The following is a 19,348-nucleotide window of genomic DNA, read 5'->3' on the forward strand; positions in this document are numbered from 1 at the left end:
AAAATAAAGTTTAAAAGTTTTTGAGGTGATCACCAATGTGGATCACAGAGGAATTGTCAGTATTCCTTTGCCAAATATGTCACTGGCCCTGCCTGTATTTTTCAGTGGCTACTCTATTGTTTGAGCAGGCAGATAAACACGCAAGAGACAGCCTTTCATCTATAATAGGAGGGATAAATACACACTGTAGTATTTGGTCACGTACTATTAATTTGCACGCAATTGTATGCATTCATCAGCGGGAAATGTAGACCAATCGGCTACAGAGTAATTTCGGCATCGGTCTAGCCGAGTGTCAAAGACGCAGGTGTTTGGTGACACTGAGTTCAGCCCGGCAGCTTGAAAAACCACAGTCACACAAGTCAGTTCAAAATAAGGAGTTTTCTGTAATGGGGGGGGGGGGGGGGGGGGGGGCGCGCGCGCTCCAGACATGATGGCTTTAGAAAAAAGCTCAGATAATGTCCTTGAATAATACTTTAGCCCAGCAATAGCAGTTACCAATACAAAACTTGCTTCCCATTTCTATGAGATTGTCTCTGGTTTACAACAGAAATAGAAGGTCTAGATTTTCACAGTTGTTTAAATCCACTTGGAACAAAGAGCAGAAAAGAATACACCCAAAAAGTTGCTGAAATTTGCTGCACTGTAATTTTATTCTGGTGTTCCTGATCAAAAAACTATTCTGCTTGAATTTCCCGGGAATTTTAACACATTTTAACAGGAGATACAGCAGTGCCCTGTATTCTTTCACAGAAAGCTTCAGCACCAGCCACTTTACAGTCCGGCACCACCTGGAAGTGGTATCAAAACATAAAAAGGAAGATGAAAAAGTTAAGGTGTTGATGTTTCCAGTGCTATCTATTGAGAGTAGCCTTCAAAAACACAGGCCCTATTTTACTAAATATTTGCTTATTGCATTTATTTCAAACAACTGGAAAAATTGGAAAAATTTTATGTTATTATGTGGGGGTTGTTGATCATGTCCATTCATTTTTAATTTTAGAACCTTTGGTATGTAGTGGAATGGGAATTTTGCATCACTGATCATCATTGTCTGCAATAAATATGTGATGCTATCCTCACTAAAATCTTTAAGGAATGTTGCCTGCACCTATGCCGTGAAGAATTAAGGCCAGCCAGTCACACCTGGTTATAGCGAGGTGTGCCTTTACAGTCTAACCAATCCTCTGGAGCCAGGTAAATGTCAGGGCAGAACAATGCCAGACATAAGGCTACGCAAGCGGTTACACAGTATTAGGAGTTTTGTTTTTTCTGGTACTATCGGCTGCCATCTTGCTTTTCTTACAAAGAATTAAAGTTGAAAACTCCACAGATAAACTCCACGGCTTCCCAATGGATATAAATCTGAAAAATATGGATGACAATATAAACAATGAACCTGGAAGCTCCGGTCAACTGTTAGACGATGCCGCGGTGAACCCATTGGCTCAAGACACAGGACCACGCATCTGTGATTGCAATTGCTCTCTGCAATTTATAGCACAACTAAAGGATTTCCAATTTGATATTAATCTGAGATGTAATTTATCAAACAAATGTGCTCTGCGGCATGTGGAAAGACCCTAACAGGAAGAAAGTCAGTCAGGAGTTAAACTACATCTGTGAATCTCTGATCATGAAGTTATTAAAGTTATTAAAAAATCCAATTTACAGTGAAGTATTTACTTATATAAAAAAATATGTAAATATATAAATATAACTCACAAAAACAGGATGACCCCTGTGTTAGCCATGGCATATGCCAGCCCTAGGATTCCACTTCCCATGATTGCATTGCCCAAGTTGAAGACTGACATGCCAAAAGAGGTTTTTCCTTCAAACTACAACCAAGACAAAGGAGAGGAATAAAGCCATTAAATCCTTTGATGGTGATCGCAGGTAATGCATAATATTGTGATACAACTGAGAAAAGTCTGTTGTCTGTGATTTCTCTTACATCTGTAAAGTGTGTCATCTTCTTATCCTCAGTGCCTGATAAGAACTCCTGGCTCTCGGGGAGGTTGGCCTCTGTGTTTTCTGTTCTCTGAGAACTAATGAAAAGTAACACTGTCATACAAATATAAAGGAAGAAAGCAAACAACAAAAACACTGCAGTTATTTTGTTTGAGAACAGGCTGTGGTTTATAACAATGTACATTTTCTGTTACAATTTCCACACAAAACACAATGAATACAAATATATTTTTTATCACATACATACCTAGCATTCTGGGCACTACTAGTTACAGTTTCCCTACAAGCAGTGTAGAGAGTGGCCATCCATCACCCAATGAGAGCACAAATTAGAAAAACAACACCCTTGGTCATAATATAATTAGGCAAATAATGCAGTAAACAGACTGTGTAGAAACGATCATCTACAACGATCAGCAACAACATTAACACCACTCGATGTATTTTATATAAAAATACTATATGGGTTTTATAAAAAGATAATTAACTAATAAAGGCTGATGTACCATTGTGGCTTAACCATTTGTCACTATATACACTGGTATATACTACTGAGTTGAGTATTGAGTTTGTCTACTTCTAGCACCTCTGCACACAGTGTATCATATTTTGTTGTGTATAGGGCTGTGTAGCCTCAGAGTGCTCAGAGTGGCTAGCTGACCCTTGTCCCACAGTTAATGTTGTGGCTGATCAGTGTACATCCTGGAAAGAGCTGTTTGAATGAAGTACAAGGGTACAAACAATACTGCCCTTTATTATTAACCAGAACAAGTTACAGTAAAATATGAGGTGAATGGATAGATCAAACATTTTTTTCCTTAAATGCACTCCACGTGGAAGATAATGAACATTATTTAATAACAGTGTTTTGTGTCAAAGGCATTGTGTCTGCAACCTCAAAGTTGAGGGACAGTCACTCTGGTGATGCTGCTGAACTGGCACTCCAGGCAGCAGGGTGACATAATCAGTCTCACCACCACAGCACACGCAATGACGTAGCTGCTCTGTCTCCCTGTTGTACTGTGAGCATTGATGCCTTTCATTCAGTTGATATTAAGAATATAAGAATTCCTCTATTCCAAATATACAGTAGTACAACATGTCAATGAGGGACAGGTGCCTCTTGTGCTGATAGACACACTTGTGCTTGATTACTGGAGAAGGCACTGAACAGGCACTATCAAGCTACACCTTACACTTATTTGATTTGATGTCTTGTTAGCACACAGCACACAGCCACTAATGTGATGTAGCACATGAAAGCAGACATGTGAGACCTTCGGTAAATGGCTAGTTAATCAAGAAAGGAAAGCAGGGAGTCAAATCACCTTGTTTAAACAAAGGTAACAGGGAACAGGATGTTTAAATGAAAGAGATGGTTTAACTACCATATGATTAAATGTGAATGTAAATGTAAACTCACAGGCTGTTCGTCACTGATTATTATTTGAATGGGTCACAAAGGCAACAAAAACACTGCAATTACTCTATTTTATGAATTGTTAACAGATCACTGTACATGGGATTAAGTAGGAGTATTTGTATACTCACTTTTCTGCAGCCTCTGGAGGTGTCTTAGCTAATGCTGCAGTCTCCTCCCCGGGATCATGACCTTTCCCATTAGGAATAGCATTGACCTCAGCAGAAGCTGTTTCCACACTCTCGGCTGGTTTATCTTCACTCATATCTGCTCAGGTGCCTCACTCTATATATAATAATCTGTCTGTTGAAATGTGTGTAAGATGTGGATACTGTGAGGTTGTGAGGATATTTTAAAAGTTCTATGAAAATGAAGTTTCTATTTTCCGGTTGGGACCTGTGGAAGAAAAAAAGGGCAATTAGCATATTATTTCGCAATGAAAGAAGCAGCCCATCATCCAATTACCAGGTAAAATAATTGATGTGTTAGAACTCACAGTCCATCTCAATACTCATGTAGTGATAAAATATTTTTTAAGACAAAGAACTGTGTGTTTTTTTATTGTAAAGCATGTAATACAGAATCACACAGGAAACAAGGGGAGAGATAAGGGTGTGACGTGGGATTTAACACTGTTCAGCTGTCATAACAATGCAAGAAAGAAAGAATTTTAATTATCCTTTTTAAACAATGGGAAGTGACAACTCCAAATCACTTTCTGTAAAAGTTAAAAAAGGATGATACAGATACAACTAGACGAAAGATTAAATTCCCTGTACACCTGCTGATTTAATGACAAGACCCGGGATTTCCTGTTGGCTTGTTGATTAATTCATTTGACAGACAGTGTATAATACTAACATTTCTTCTTTAAATGCCAGAGATAGCCAAAAGGACAAATCTTTGTTTGTACTTACTGGGTATACAATGACAAAATACAACATTTACAGTCCAGTCTAAGAATACAGTATTGTACAATAAATCAATGACATAAATGATTTTTATACATTACAATAAAACATACAATGCTAGAATCAACATCCTTCTTTCAGCATTTCAACGCTGGCACTTTCATTTTAAACTTTACGGCTTTCAGACTCTGTCTCACGCCCAACAAACAAATGTAGAATGAAGTTTCTACGACTTAAATCTCTCAAACCGAGTAAGACAGGACTGATGCGCAGTGGCCACTTCCATGTCCTTTAAATCTTTTGAACTGACATTATGCTTTTCTCACTCTCCAGCATGTTTTTTGTTGTTTTTTTTGGTCCTTTTTGGCTTATCCTGTGAGTTCAGGGTCACCACAGCGGATCATCTTGTCAAAGAGTATAGCTCGTAAATCTTCTTAATCACATCTCAGTTTGTAAGTGTAATGGTCTGAGTTTAGTTCACACATAATAAACCATCCAGCTTATCGGTGTGTCTCTGGACAAATCGAACACACCCTTGGGAGGAATATACGTGCCATAGAAGCACGTGGAGCACGTCGCACGTACTTTAGTATGTTTAGTATGTTTATGTTTAGTATGTTTGTGACACATGACGTAAAATGACGTTTGTTTCTCTGACACATTTTATAAAGAGGCTGAAGCAGGATTATTATTCGTGAATGCAGGAGCTAATAACCAGAAGACAGATGAGGTGGATTTGTAAATATTGATAATAACATCCAAGAATCTCATCATTTCCAGCAAATGCACAGAGAAAAAAAAAGATGCCTAAAATGTGAAACTACGTTAATCAAACACTTCTCAACCAACCGATGGGTTTAAAATCATTAATCATTAATGACTAGTGAGGTCTGCTGTGCAAAGCCATTTATATGAATGAAAATGTAGCAATTTAATCACATAAAGTGTTAAGCAAGGGTCATTTATTTACCAGATGCAAGTTTATACTTAGTATGAATGATTGAGTAAAAAATTAGTAAATCAGTTCCACCTTTAAAAGCATTAGTGATGTTTAATCCCTCCCCAGGGCAAAGGCTTTTAACCACTGCCCAACACTAACACTAACAACATTGAGTTGAACATGAATGGATGTTTTAGCCATTCCTATGAATAATTGACACATCCAGTGACAGGTCTATGTACGAGGGAAACTGAGCTTTCAGTTAACCGTGACACACTGGGCTTTGCATCAGCCTTCAGTTTCCTTGGTATACTGCTGTAGATTCTTACTTGACCAGCTGGCTGTGGGGCCTGGAAAGACCCCTGTGACGTGTATCTCCTGGTTGTTATTGACCAAAGCCCCCCATCCAGCTGGCCCTGAATGGTCTCCTTTGCTCTGCTTCATAAACAGCAGCGGAGGATACAATGGACAACACGTTGGAAGCTGTAGAAGAGGAGCACACACAAATGGTTGAACCCCCATTACTGAGATAAAAAGAGCAGAACCAGCTAGGACCAGCTACGAACCAGCTCTAGCTGCCTTTGTGCATCCATTTTTCGGCTTGTCACTTTTCTTTTGGTTTCCTCTTTTATTGAAGAGGGTTCAACAATGATCAGGGTTTTCTGTATCACCATTCCTAGCAACCACTGAACTGACCTTGTTTCTTCAGACTTCTCCCACTCTACAGCCTGCTCTTATAAATGTAGCTTTTTGTAATATTATTTCAACACCTCAAAGAAAGTGCGAGGTGAATAAATCCTGATCTAATCTAGCAGCACATAGAACCTGTCTTACTGACCACATTGCTGTGAACTTCCCTGTACAGCCAGGACTCACGGTGTCTCTGGCTAAAGCCAGGCAACGTGGTTGGGCAGCAAAGCACACTGCACAATGGCACATGTTGTGCGGTTTCCTGGGAACGAGTTGGAGAACAGTGGTACTATTGTGCCAGGCATCATTATACTGACGGGGCCCCCTTGGCTGTAGTTCGCCAGGCCACTCGAGAGGCTGAAAAGGTATTTCACTGGACTGTAAGTGAAAAGACGCCACCTTGAATTCAGCAAATGCCAGTATCCTGTATTCATGCACAGTTGTAGCAGAGTTGCTGACAGTGGGGATGGCAGAGGCAGGGCCCTTCTCGTGGGACAAATCACTGCACAGGACCACGCTGCCAATCACATAGTTCACAAATCACGAGGAGGTTGAGGTTGAGGCCATTTAAAGACAGTACACAATGGACTGTCAGGCTGCAGGGGTGCCTCTACAGTGGCCTTGCACAACAGAGCTTAAAACAACAGAGTGGTTTTGTGGTTGCCTTTTTAATTTTTTTACAATTCGACGCAGGATTTTATTATTTAATGCTAAATAAAGAGAGTTTATGATAGTTCTGTCCATAGTACTATGTTTTATATTGTTTATTTGAGACTTTGTGTTGCTGCCTTTATTATCCAGCACACTCTTGGCAAATTTTTGTTTTTATGTCACTGAGGTTGACTTGGCAAAATAAATGATTTTAAACGGGTTTCCGGAGTCAGATAATTTATTACTAGACCTTACAACTTCTGCATAGATGCAAGGAAATAAATTCTAACTATGTATTTTGCCTTAAATCACAGTTCAACTATCAGGTTGATTATAATAACATTTGTTCAGTGAAAACCACAACCAATAGGTCTAAGCAAGAGAAATTAAGATAAAGAAGAATCACCAGAAAAATAATTGAGCTTAGCCCTGCAGGACTAAACCCCAGTTACCATAGCACCCATGTGGTATGAAACAGAGTTGTGAATCCATAAGGAAACATTCAGGCCAAGTGCAGATAGCATAAACACAATGCTCTGTATTCTGTAGACACTATGTCATATGGCACATGTGCAACTGTCGGCATCAACAGTGAAGTTTGCCCTCATTTATACAAGTAAATAGTAAACACACACTAGGGGCATATAGCAAAAGCAAATGCAGCAGCCCCTGCCCCTGGTTAGTCTTTTAGTTGAAAACAAGAAATCTCCATAAAACAGAAAAGGTACAAACAAGATTCAACATGCTTACATTGCACATAACCATGTCAACACCATCAGTCGTGAAGCGTAGCCCCAGATGATCCAATAATAAGACATTTGCTATTAAAATCATTTGAGCTGCCTACATAGATATACATGGTCTTAATATCCATTCATTATTTGTAACCGCTTATCCTGTTTAGGGTCACCAGGGGTCTGGAGCATATCCGAGCTGTCATTGAGCGAGAGGCTGGGCACACCCTGGACCGGTCACCAGTCTATCTCAGGACCAACACAAAGAGACACACAGACAACCATTCACACTCATATTCACACCTACAGGCAATTTAGAGACACCAATTAACCCATAATGCAAACTGTTCCTATTATATATATTTTTTTTTTTTTAAAAAAACATACATTTGTCTCAATAGTCTTTGACATTGACAAACTTCAGTTTGTAGTCCAAGATGACACCTAGATATTTAAATTTATTCAATTCATCAGTTTCCTTTTGGTCAATATTGGTCAAAATTATCCAGTGTGTTTTTCTTTAATGAAAAACAAACAGAGTCTGTTTTGGATCATTTAAACAGTTATCATGCAGCAACTGGGAAACCCTGAGAAGCATGATGAGGACTTTCTGCTGTTACGTAAACAATTGTCTAATGTGCATACATTTGGCAGCCAGCCTTATTCCAGCATTCAGGTATATGATTTATATAATTAGAAAACCAAAAGACTAAACATTAATCCTTGTGATATACCTGGTGTATGTTGTTTCAATTGTGATTTTATGCAATTGATTTCAACACACTGCTGTCTACATCCAAACCAGCTTAGAACGTGTTGAGAAAAGTTAAGTTGTTTCAACCTATTTATGAGTACTTAAGTACATGATTGATATTGTCATTATATTATTGTAAATATTATTATTATAAAAAAATACTGCTCCCTCCACATTAGCTTGATTTAAACTGCTTTTTACAGTTAGTGATTGTTTTACAGATATTTCTTCATATGTTCAGCCATTAACTTTTCAGGAACCTTTGAGATTACTGGTGAAGTTGAATACGGTCAGTAATTATCTACCTCATCAGGTGCACAACTCTTAAAAACAATGTTCATGACATTACCAGTTTTGATAGTAAGACTAAAGAAAAGGCAGGAGGTAGAGCTGGAGGTAGCAGAGCTTAAGATTTTGAGGTTCTCTTTGGGAGTGACGAGGATGGACAGGATCAGGAATGAGGAGAGAGACAGAGAGACAGCTCATGTTAGATGTTTTGGAGATAAAGACAGAGAGGCCAGATTGAAGTGGTTAGGACATGTTTAGAGGAGACACTGAATATATCCATAGAAGGTTGCTGAGGTTGGAGCTGCCAGGCAGGAGGTCTAGAGGAAGACCAAAGAGGAGATTTATGAATGTAGTGAGGGAGGACATGAAGTTAGTTGGTGTGAGAGAGGAGGATACAGAGGACAGGGTTAGATGGAGGCACATGATTCTCTGTGGTGACCCCTGAAAGGGAACAGCCGAAAGGAAAAGAAGAAGAAGTTTTAATAGATTTACCAAATGTGATATTGGCCCTTTCAGTGTTGAACTATGATCTTTAATAAAAGAACTGTTTCCTAATCCAAATATTTTTTTTAATTTTTAGTTGACTAATTATTTTACCAATTATGTCCTGATATTTTTGTCAATTTTGACCGTACAGTTTCAACTTGTAAACTAATGCACATATGTAGGACCACTGTCTCTGAGGAGGAGACCCCACTGGTATTAACAGTGTGCAAAGGTGAATGGTAGGGGGAGACAAATTGCATTAAAGTATTGAATCGTGCTTATAAGGGCTTTGATTTTAGTTTGATCAATCAATTGCATATCAGTGCAGCTCTGATTACATTAATGTTTTGGAAAACATAATACAGAACTGAACCACTAGATCTAAAACAGAAAGAATATCTTCTGGAATGTATTGTTTCTCCACTGATATCCAAACTTCTAAATTCTATGCAAAAGTTAATGTCACAATGTGGTGCTCTTGGTGGTAAATGGGTCTTTTCACAGCCATAGCAAAGGCTATGTTTATACAAGCACTCATCCAAAACATCACCTCAGTTTGCCAACACACAGCGAGTGCGTGTGCCTCAGTTCACCAGCCCTGACGTAAGCAACTCTGCTGAGAGACGTCATTCCAGACAAAATAAGGCAAACAGAGCCAGAATGTTTCATGGATTGTTATTCCTAAACAGATACCGTAACCGAATCCCTGTGCATGTGGATTCATCCTCACTTCTTGCAATGCATATGTGCCTTCGGGTTTGAAGTTCATTTAGTGAATAATTAAATGTGTGGCTTGTGCAGGGAGAGATCTCACACTGTAATTCTGCCTCCTCTTCCACTACTTGATGACATTCTCATAAGACTCTGGTCGTATAAGCTTTCCTAATTGAGCCTCCAGAGTCCTAATCTGCCGGAGTTCATGTGGACGATTTTCATTGTCAATTAATTTCTTACTCCCATTTACAGGGATCAATAAAAGCTGGGCTAAATTTTTTTAAATGAAGACTGACTAATGTTATAGTTAAATTGATTTATACTGTGCAATCACATGTAGGTCACTGGAAAGACATCAAAGCTGTCTCACCATAGCACCATTGCTACCATAGCTTCTAAATATGTCGTGCTTGTTTTTAATAGTCTCAGTACTAGAAAAATTACAATATCAAATGTAAATGATCCAAACCTCCCTTCCATGAACAGGAAGAGATTTCCGGCAGATTAAAAGATTACACATGGCCAGTGATTCAGATAATAAATCTATCAGCAAACATTTTATCCCAAAATAGAGAGAGACCTCTTACAGTCAGGATGATAGAAAAGATCAGATTAGGGCCCATCTCGGTCAAATAGAAAATCAGTATCATAGAGGTCACTCCACACAGCCCTGCATACACACCCTCAAATACAAAAATAACAGCGGAGGCGTAAACAGCCTTGCTATAACCCCACGGCACGTCACACAAAAACCTGTGTTTAAGTACTGCTGCATGTGCCAGTGAACACAGCAGCTGCTTCAGATAAGTGTCCAGCAACCATCTGGTTCTTCACACAAGGGTGAATATGCGCTTAACCAAAAAACAATCACATGCACAAAGTCTCACACATACACACAAAAAGACATGGAGTGTAGTTATGGAATAATGTGTTGAATAAAAAAGCTACAGGCAGAGAAAATTGCTGTCATATTCACCAAACTGTATGACTGACACCAGTGTACAATTCCAGTGCATTTGCTATCAAACTGAGGCATTTACAGTAGATTGCACATCTTTACATTTACTATACTATATAAAATATGCAATTTACAATAGTAATTGAAATATCAGCAAATAAATGAAGGAACAGGAAATAATACTGAATATATTCCAGGATTAGCTTCTGAGTATTCTGCATTATAACTAGCTACACATTAAACAGGAACAAGAGTCCCTAAAGATTTTAAAAGGTTCTGTTATCTTGTCAGCGTGAAAGATGAAGCTCAAGTTACCCGAAGCTTTGAATATACTGCATGTGATTACATATTCAGCAGCTAAAATCTCCTCAGTTTGGGATCTGGTTCAATTTTGCTTTTGGGCCTCTTTTGGAACGTATTTCCTGACCATCAGCATGTAGTTTCAGAAGTTTCATGCTGGCACAGTTCACGCACCATCCTAACTAAACAAGATTCCTAAAAACAGGCTTACCAGCATAGCTTAGTTTTTTAAGGCTTACCAGTAGTGATATTACTGCCTTTTTTGTAGAGACTAACTGCATCCACACATCTCGAGTCCTTGTGACGAGTCAGCATGGACCAGTCTTTCAGATATCAACACCTTTCGGATGGACAATAAATTAAACAAGGAGCTAAAATGAAAATGTCTTTAATTATATTTCAGCTTATAGTCCTTTACACCGCTTGTTTTAACAATTATTAATTTAATGAAAGTTTTTGTACAGCTTTGAACACTGACACAGTTTGAAGGTATGCGTAAGGCTTTCAGAAAAAAGGGAGAAATTAGTAAATGAGGGAACTGTTTTCTACTGTATATAATATATTGTAAGTAGAGAGAATTTTCTTTGTGCTACAAAATGAACTTTCAGAAAGGAAAAATTACTATTTTTCACAAGATTTGTAACTGTGCTCAAGTCTGTCTTTAGACAAGGTTTGTAGTAAATACAACATTATCCTGTCAACTCTCTCCACTTTGCTGTATGCTTTTGAGTCAACAGGGAGAATAGGAGATTAGCTTTTAATGTCACCTTCCGAGATGCTCCTTGTTTCTACGGTTGTTATAGGCTGCTGTGGGATACGTCACTTGAATAACACATTTAAATAACCACCATCAGGTAAATGTCTCACAGGAAATCAAGCATTTCAGAGTCTCCATTATGAGTTACTTTTTACAAAGCAGAAAAAAATTCAACATATTGCATTTTGCCTCCTAACTGTTTGGATGATTCAGTGACCCAGATTTCTTGAGGTATGTTAAGATGTGCAAGTACTATAAATAATGGGGACTATATGGCACACTGTAAAAAAATATTTTACCAAGCTTCACATACACAACATCACATGATTTGTCCCAGATCTGATTCCAATGTCCAATGTTTGGCATTGTGGGTGCTGTTTACAATCTCACTGGCATTTGCACCTGAGCTGAATAAATTTCACTTCACAAACACGAATGTGAAAAATCAGGCTTAAAATTTTAAAGGAGTTTTATCCAATCACTCAGCAGGGTACTGCAGCACATTGACTGCATTCTGTTTCCTTTATTAACCCTGGGTATTTGGGCCAGACACACATGACAGGCTTCAGATGTACCTAAAGGCCACAATATAGAAATATAAATTAGGCAGAAAGACGGTGGAGGGTTTCGTGCTGCCGCCTAACAGCTAGAGGATGCAAAGTTCTAATCTCTGGCTGGCTGTGGCCTTTCTGTGTGGAGTTTGCATGGTCTCCCTGTGCTTGTGTGGCTTTCTTCCGTGTACTCCGGTTTCCTCCCACAGCCCAAAGACATGAATGTTAGGTTAACTGGTGACTGTAAATTTCCAGTAGGTGTGAATGTGAGTATGAATGGTTGTCTGTCTGTGTGTGTTTCTTGGCCCTACATTAGACTGGAGACCTTTCCAGGGTGGACCAGGCCTCTCGCTCAATGACAGCTGGGATATGCTCCAGACCCCTGGTGAAACTACACAGGATAAGTGGTTATAGATAACGGATGGATAAATATGAATTACTTTTGTAAACGAACAAACCCAAGACTTTATTTTAAACAAAAGCCCAAAAAACATCCCAAACTCAATCTACTTTTTCATGACCTGCCTTGGTGTTTTGTCTTTAGTGTCTAGTGACACGGTGGAGTGGGAGCACCAGCCTGGTGACCAACTAAAAGTGATGTATTAATAGAATCACACAAAACTTTATATCACACGGTCTCAACTCTAACCCAGAACAGCCAAAAGCCAGGAGGGGCCAACAGACCAAAAGCTTTATAACAATGCAGCCAGGGAAGGGGCACAAGGGTTGTGTGGCTTAAATTGACACCAGACATTCTATTTAGTTAGTCAAAAATGTTCACGCAGATACAGATATCAAGGTTTTTAAAAAAACAGTTTCAGTCTCTGAAAGTCATGGCACTGTCAGCAACATTAGCATTGTAGCTATGGTGGCATTTTTTAATACAGCAACCACTTACGTTTGGACCATGAGCCAACACAGAACATGCAGGTCAGAACCCTCTTTTTCCATGATAATGTAAACATGGTTTTGGAATTACAAAGTAACTAGGTTGAAGTGTATAATATTAAATATTAAAAAGTAGTGTTGCTGATTTCAAGGTTAGTAAATCCAGATGTATCTGTAATCAAGCAGTTCCTCCTGTTATTTGCTCAAACCATAATTAAGCACATCTGCATTTGCCTTAGATGCAGGCAACTGCTCCTCCAGCAGACCTGCCTAAGTGCAGACTGAACCTATAATTAGACATTAAAGACGAAGTACATCTAAATTACTTCTCAATTAAAAAACAGTTTAATGGTGGGATTTGGATTTGTTTCGATACAAATACTGTTTACAGGAAGGTAGCAGGGTAACAGGATGCAATTAAGGTGATGAATATTTAATATATCAAATATTTGACAGGTGAATGGATTGGTATGTATATGTGTATGGTGTATAGCTCACATCTGTTTCAACAACAGATTCTGCATATAAATCTAATTATAAAGTTGATTTCAATGTGTCAGTGCCGTGGCTCCCTGGCTTAAGTTGCTTTTATCAACACAGTAAAACTGTGTTTTGCTGTATATTAGGCAAAGCTGAAAATTATTTAAAGTGCTGAGACTGGGATGCAATGACAATGTGCCATGGATGAAACAGTTTTTCTTCTCTTATGGTTTTAGGGTACATATGTCACCATTTGTCTAAATCAAAGAAATATATATAAGAGGTTCCGGCTCAGACACTTCAATTGGTGTTCGGCAAATATGTAACTGAAACAAATGCCAGTATTCTCACTGCCAGTGACAGCAGAATACATTTTCACACTCTTCTAACCAATATGTTTAATTATTATATTTATATGAATATAAACCAAATATAACCACCCAACAAAATGTACAGCTTAATGTGGGGTATCTTTCAAGCTGAACATTGGAGACTGGGACCAAATGGTCATTGGTTAACACAAATATCTTAGCAGACATTTAAAAGAGAGAATTGTTATTGCTGTCACACTAAAATCGTAGACACATGGTCCCGCATATAGTCCACTAAACACATCATCTCTTAGGTATATTTTAAAATTTTACTATCCAGCAGATGGAGAAATGTCACAAAAGAGGAGAAGTCACTAAGATATCCACTTATCCCATTTGCAACACATTCGGCTATACGTCAGTCAGAAGAGTTCCTTTTGAAAGCTGGAGACTGACTGACATAAAAAAACTGATATATATAATATAGCTGCTGTATATCTGTACATTTTTCTCATCTGTTTTTCTGCCCTCTTGTGGCCATAAATTAATTGACGAAATTTTTCAAAGAAGTGCGTCAATTGATTTGTAAAACTTAAATAGTGTCATGTCATTTATTAGCTCATAAATAGAATAAGTCGATATCTCCACACTCTGTCTGGGGTATATGATGAAGCAAAAGCCACACACCCATGTTTCATCACACTGTCATATTATCTAATATTGAAATACAACCCATTAAAATAGATGTATGATAACTATTTTCCTATAAACTTTGTTAAACCTGACTGTCCAATAAATTATGCTGTGAAATAGTTCGCAATTTTAATGACCCTCTACTTTTCTTTACTTTTCTTTTGACTGCTCGATCAATGGCTAAATGGCTAATTGGCGCAGCTTTACCTGTAGATGTAACAGGTTTACTCTGCTGTAAAACAGACAAAATATGACTTTCTGTGTCCCCCAGTAAGTCATCTATGGTACTTTGCACTGCTTCAAAAGTACACTGTCAAGGGACTGAACATAAAGGACAGCGGGGACACAACCAAGGACACTGTCTCGTGAGGAAACCATTTGCCAGCTGTAAAATAGCAAGGACATTATGTGGTCAAATAACTTCCTGTCCATCCAGCCAGTCCTCCATCAACAGAACTCTGTCTTCTCTCAACCATGTGCCACAGAACAAAGTACCATCCTGTCCTGGCGTGTGTCACTGGCCTTTCTCCTGTTACCTCCTCATCACATGGGGAGACAGAAAAAAAGGAAGGAAGAATGCATCATGGGGACGAAAGCATTCATTTAGCTGAGAGTACAACTCGCACAGTGTGTGACCACTATGTTGGATGTTGCACTGCTGACTTTGTCACATGCCACAGCACCAAGGAAGTCCAAATCCCAATCCACTCCCAAAGAACTCCTAAGTACAGCAAGCATCCAGTATAAGCCGATCAATGTAATGCTTAAGTATCAAATCCCTTATAACTACTAAGATTTGCATTATCCATAAAGAAAATAAAAAATAAAAACCTTTCTATTGAAGCTCAGGAGAAATGTATTCAGACTTTCATATTTCTGAGGTTGGCTGGTGGTAAGAGACTTTCTAGTCTCTTTGGCAATTCATTCAAATCCTCTGAGCACCAAGATAGCCATAGCAACTAAACCTATACTAGGAGTTCCTTATGTCGAGGGAAAGGGAAAATTGTTCACAGGTAATGGTTGGCAACATGGGCTGGATGTCCTTTTACTAATAATATATAAAAATATATAATACCTTGACTATTACTTTTTCTACTACACTATTCACAAGTCACAGGTAACAGTCATTGCTTTGTATAAGTAAGAGTCAAAATGACTGGGATCCCCTGTACAACTGCAACCAATACCATACTGTTGTACACAAATAATACATACATACATTTCAGACTCTAAAATTTAAAATTACACAGGCAGCTCTTCCCATAAGACATGGATTTGAGACCCTCCTCAATCTACTGCTGCTCCTCATTAGCACTGGACAGCACAGTGCTAAAGGGATGTTCATTTTCATCTTTCATTCATTCATCTCGATATGTCTTTAGATAGGTCTTTCATTTAAAAGACGCCTTCACTGCTTTTTAACTTGCTCTCAACCTGCTTTTCCAGAGCTCCTCCATATGATGTCATTTTAACTCCTAATGATGAAAAACACATCATATGATGTCATCTGGAAGAACTTTTTCGCGAGAAGCAGACAAATAATTTAATACAGGGAAGTAAGAGGGAATTTTAAATGCTTTAATGTGTATTTACACTCTAAACTAAAGCCACAGAAAGCAAGTTAAAAATTGGTGAAGTCATTGTGCATTGTTCTGTTCAGCTTTTTAAGGAACAAAATGAAATTCAAATAAAACCACAAAGAAAGGCCAAGGCTCATGTCCTTTCATTGTTTAACAGAAAGAAATCACGGCATTGAATTCTCACAGTGAACTACATTGTACTAAATAATCTAAACAATCCCTTTATGTTTTCTTTGCATTGCTACAAAGGTGAAGCCATGTTGATGCAGGATATGAATATGTGTGGTGGTGAATGAACGCAATGACCTTTGCTGCATGCCACTCCCTGCTCCTTTCCACTTTTATTTTTGACGTATATACATCACAGGAGGCAGAAATAAGGTATTTATTTGACAATATATTATCCTTTTCTATGGTAATAGTAAGATGAGTGCAGGCTTTGTACACACAAACAGCATCTGTCTTGCACTGTGCATGACACACAAATGTAGCATTTAATCATACACCAGATGAAAAACCCAGCACACGCAATGACAGATGAGTCTGGGCCACAGCACATGGGCCCATGACAAGACAGTGTGAAGTCCAGCCAGGACCGACATGAGCTCTCAGTCTGTCACATTAAGCAGTTTCAGCTTCACCTGCTGGAGGAGAGAATGGCTGGAGACTCTTCCTGCTGCAGGGGACTCCAGAAACCACGCTGCTCTTGACGGTTTGATTCATTCTAAAGGATTTTTACCGCTAGCCCACACTGACTGATAAACAAATAACATGTAATTATTTGTGGTTATGTGCATGTTTGAAATTTAGCACTTACTTATTGTATATTTCTACAAATCAAACCAATTGGATTAAAGTTGAGCATGTTGCTTACAAGCCAATAATAGTGCAAATAATATCACATATCCTCCAGGTGCTCCAGTTTCCTCCCACATTTCAAAGACATGCATGTTAAGTTAATTGGTCAATCTAAATTGCCAGTAGTTGTGAATGTGAGTGTGAATGGTTGTATGTCTGTGTGCCACTCTGAGTTGGCCCTGAGATAGACCTGCGACCTGTCCAAGAATGTATCCCGCCTCTCGTCCTATGACAGCTGGGACAGGCACCAGCCCCCCACGACCCTAAACAGGATAAGCGGTTACAGATGGATAATACTGTAGATGCATAGATGATATATATTGTTATTTGAGAGCTGGTTTGCCTCCTTTCTGAACATGTCCCTCAAACTCATAAGATCGTTAAACATGAAGACTAGATGGCACCTGTAGCCAAATTGTGATGTGGTCTGAACCAGCTGTGGAGGCTTCGCAAGCACAAAAAAAATATGACAGGCAATGTAAAAATGAGGCGGTGAAGAAAACCTGCAAAATTCAGAAGTATAAACACCGTCAGTGAAAGCCCGAAACACGCATGGCTGGATGAAATGTCAATGCGGTAATACAGTATAACGGCCACTTGAAAGTGGTTGAGTGAGCCGGTCCCTCCAAAGCCTAAATTTAATCTCACTCCACCTGGTCATAGTAGTTTTCCTCTGTAATACAGAGTAAAGATTTACCCCGTTGTGTACCAGCTTATTAGACCAAGCCCAAAGAAGTAAAGTACTTACAGAAGGAACGTGAATGAACTGAATGTCACCCACATACACAACACCACGTTTGTAATGTCATCTCTCCCTGCATCTCTGCACAGACCTCAGGTCGCTTGAATGAATAGTGTGATGACACCCTGACTTCTTACCCGCGTTCTTGCTAAGTAGGCAGATGCTGTACATACCTGCACAACGAGCGTCGATTTTCGTTTATTTTTTTACTGTGATGAATTCTACATCTCCATATCTGTGGCAAACGATACACCTCAGGGCTGCTCTTCAGTGTCTTACCAGAGGAGTAGTGTCCTTCTCCAACTCCAAATATCTCCACACTGATCTTGGTCTCCGCTCGCTGCTCGCCCCTGTGTCGACCCGTGTCGTGTCGTCCTGTCTCTGTCCCGCTACGTCCGGCAGCTTTCCCTCCAAACGGCGTTAATGTCATGTGTTTCCCAGTGAATTGCTCTCGTAATCTCCTCAAAAGTGGGATGTGGAGATCACGGGTTCCGCCTACCTCCAATCAAATTACTTTTGTGTGTTTGCTGTGAAACCAGGGACAGTAGACCCGGATTTGACATCCGCCTCTTTAATCGTTTGCCGATGACCAGCTCTAGACTGATACCATCAGCCGGTTAAGAGGTCGTGTCTGCCTCTTGTTTGGTGATGAAAATGTAACTGTCATCTCACATGGGGGCGGAGGGAAGCTTCCGTTTTATGAATTTGTGGTCGTGCCTGAGCGCGCGCATCATGAGACAACGAGACACTGAATGACTACCATTCACTGCCCATTTAATTCATATTTAATTCTCGATGGTGTTTCTTTTAGCTACCAAAAATAAAAGTCACGCAGAGCTTTAAGAGAAATGGTCCAATTGCAGTGTCGTTTTTTAACACGCAATCAACAACGTAAACAGCTACCATGTGCCGCTGAAGCAGTGTTGCTTACGCACGCAGGCTACGTACGCTCCATTTCTAGGTCATCGGCGGTATCGGGTTTTGATGTCACGCGTTTTGCTCCAGGGATCGTCTCTTTTCTCTCTCATCTAGATCATGGTCACTACACCTGCCGTAAAATTAGACCAAGTTTCCTCAACCTAAGGACTTCTCTGTGTATTCAAGTAAGATAATCTGAGCCACGTTTCCATAGAAAATTGAATCAATTCTAGCTTTTAATAGGTCATCACCAACATACATGCAGCTACAGCCCATACCTGTTTGCAGTACCATATTAATGTTTTAGACATATTTGTTATTATGGCCCGAGAGATTCTAGTGACTGTGATTTACTTAAACGCTGTCAAAGCAAATCTGAGCAGATGACATTTAACCTCAGGGACCTATAAAGCCCAGCATCTGCTCTGAGGTTGTCCCAGTGGGGGGAAGCTACCCATAGAAGAAAGGTCCAGAGATGCTGAGAGAGTGACTTGTGCATTCCAGAGGTCAGTGAAGGAACACAACAGATGCATGCTATTGTCCAAAGAAAGAAACCCAAGTGCATGAGGGCCTTATATACTTTAATCTTTGGTTTAATATAAGAGCCCTTTCCTCTGGTTGTTTTCTCCAGTATGTATACGTATCTCTCTCTCCCTCTCTCTCTCTATCTCACACACACGTGTACATCTACAAAAAAAAGAAAAAAATATATATATAATATGGAGAAGGAAGAAATATATATATATAATA

At 39.2% G+C, this 19,348-nt stretch overlaps 1 protein-coding gene across 4 annotated transcripts in view; it reads right to left on the minus strand.

Moving 5' to 3' along the window:
- The window catches only part of LOC137127507 (sodium-coupled neutral amino acid transporter 3-like), a 35,913-nt gene extending 17,543 nt beyond the window's left edge, over positions 1-18,370 (minus strand). The window contains exons 1-6 of one of the 4 annotated variants that reach the window (XM_067504567.1): positions 17,960-18,370; positions 5,575-5,728; positions 3,526-3,790; positions 2,222-2,254; positions 1,958-2,051; positions 1,726-1,841 (exon numbers count right to left, since the gene is read on the minus strand). In XM_067504567.1, the coding sequence (XP_067360668.1) occupies positions 1,726-1,841; positions 1,958-2,051; positions 2,222-2,254; positions 3,526-3,659 (377 nt within the window). In that variant the 5' untranslated portion in view covers positions 3,660-3,790; positions 5,575-5,728; positions 17,960-18,370. Of the gene's footprint in view, positions 1-1,725; positions 1,842-1,957; positions 2,052-2,221; positions 2,255-3,525; positions 3,791-5,574; positions 5,729-17,853 lie in introns of all 4 variants that reach the window. The other 3 variants (XM_067504568.1, XM_067504566.1, XM_067504569.1) reach the window with 3 other exon arrangements.
- Between the last annotated feature and the right edge of the window lie 978 nt (positions 18,371-19,348).

Source organism: Channa argus, chromosome 5 (genome assembly GCF_033026475.1).
Source record: "Channa argus isolate prfri chromosome 5, Channa argus male v1.0, whole genome shotgun sequence".
Lineage (NCBI taxonomy): Eukaryota > Metazoa > Chordata > Actinopteri > Anabantiformes > Channidae > Channa > Channa argus.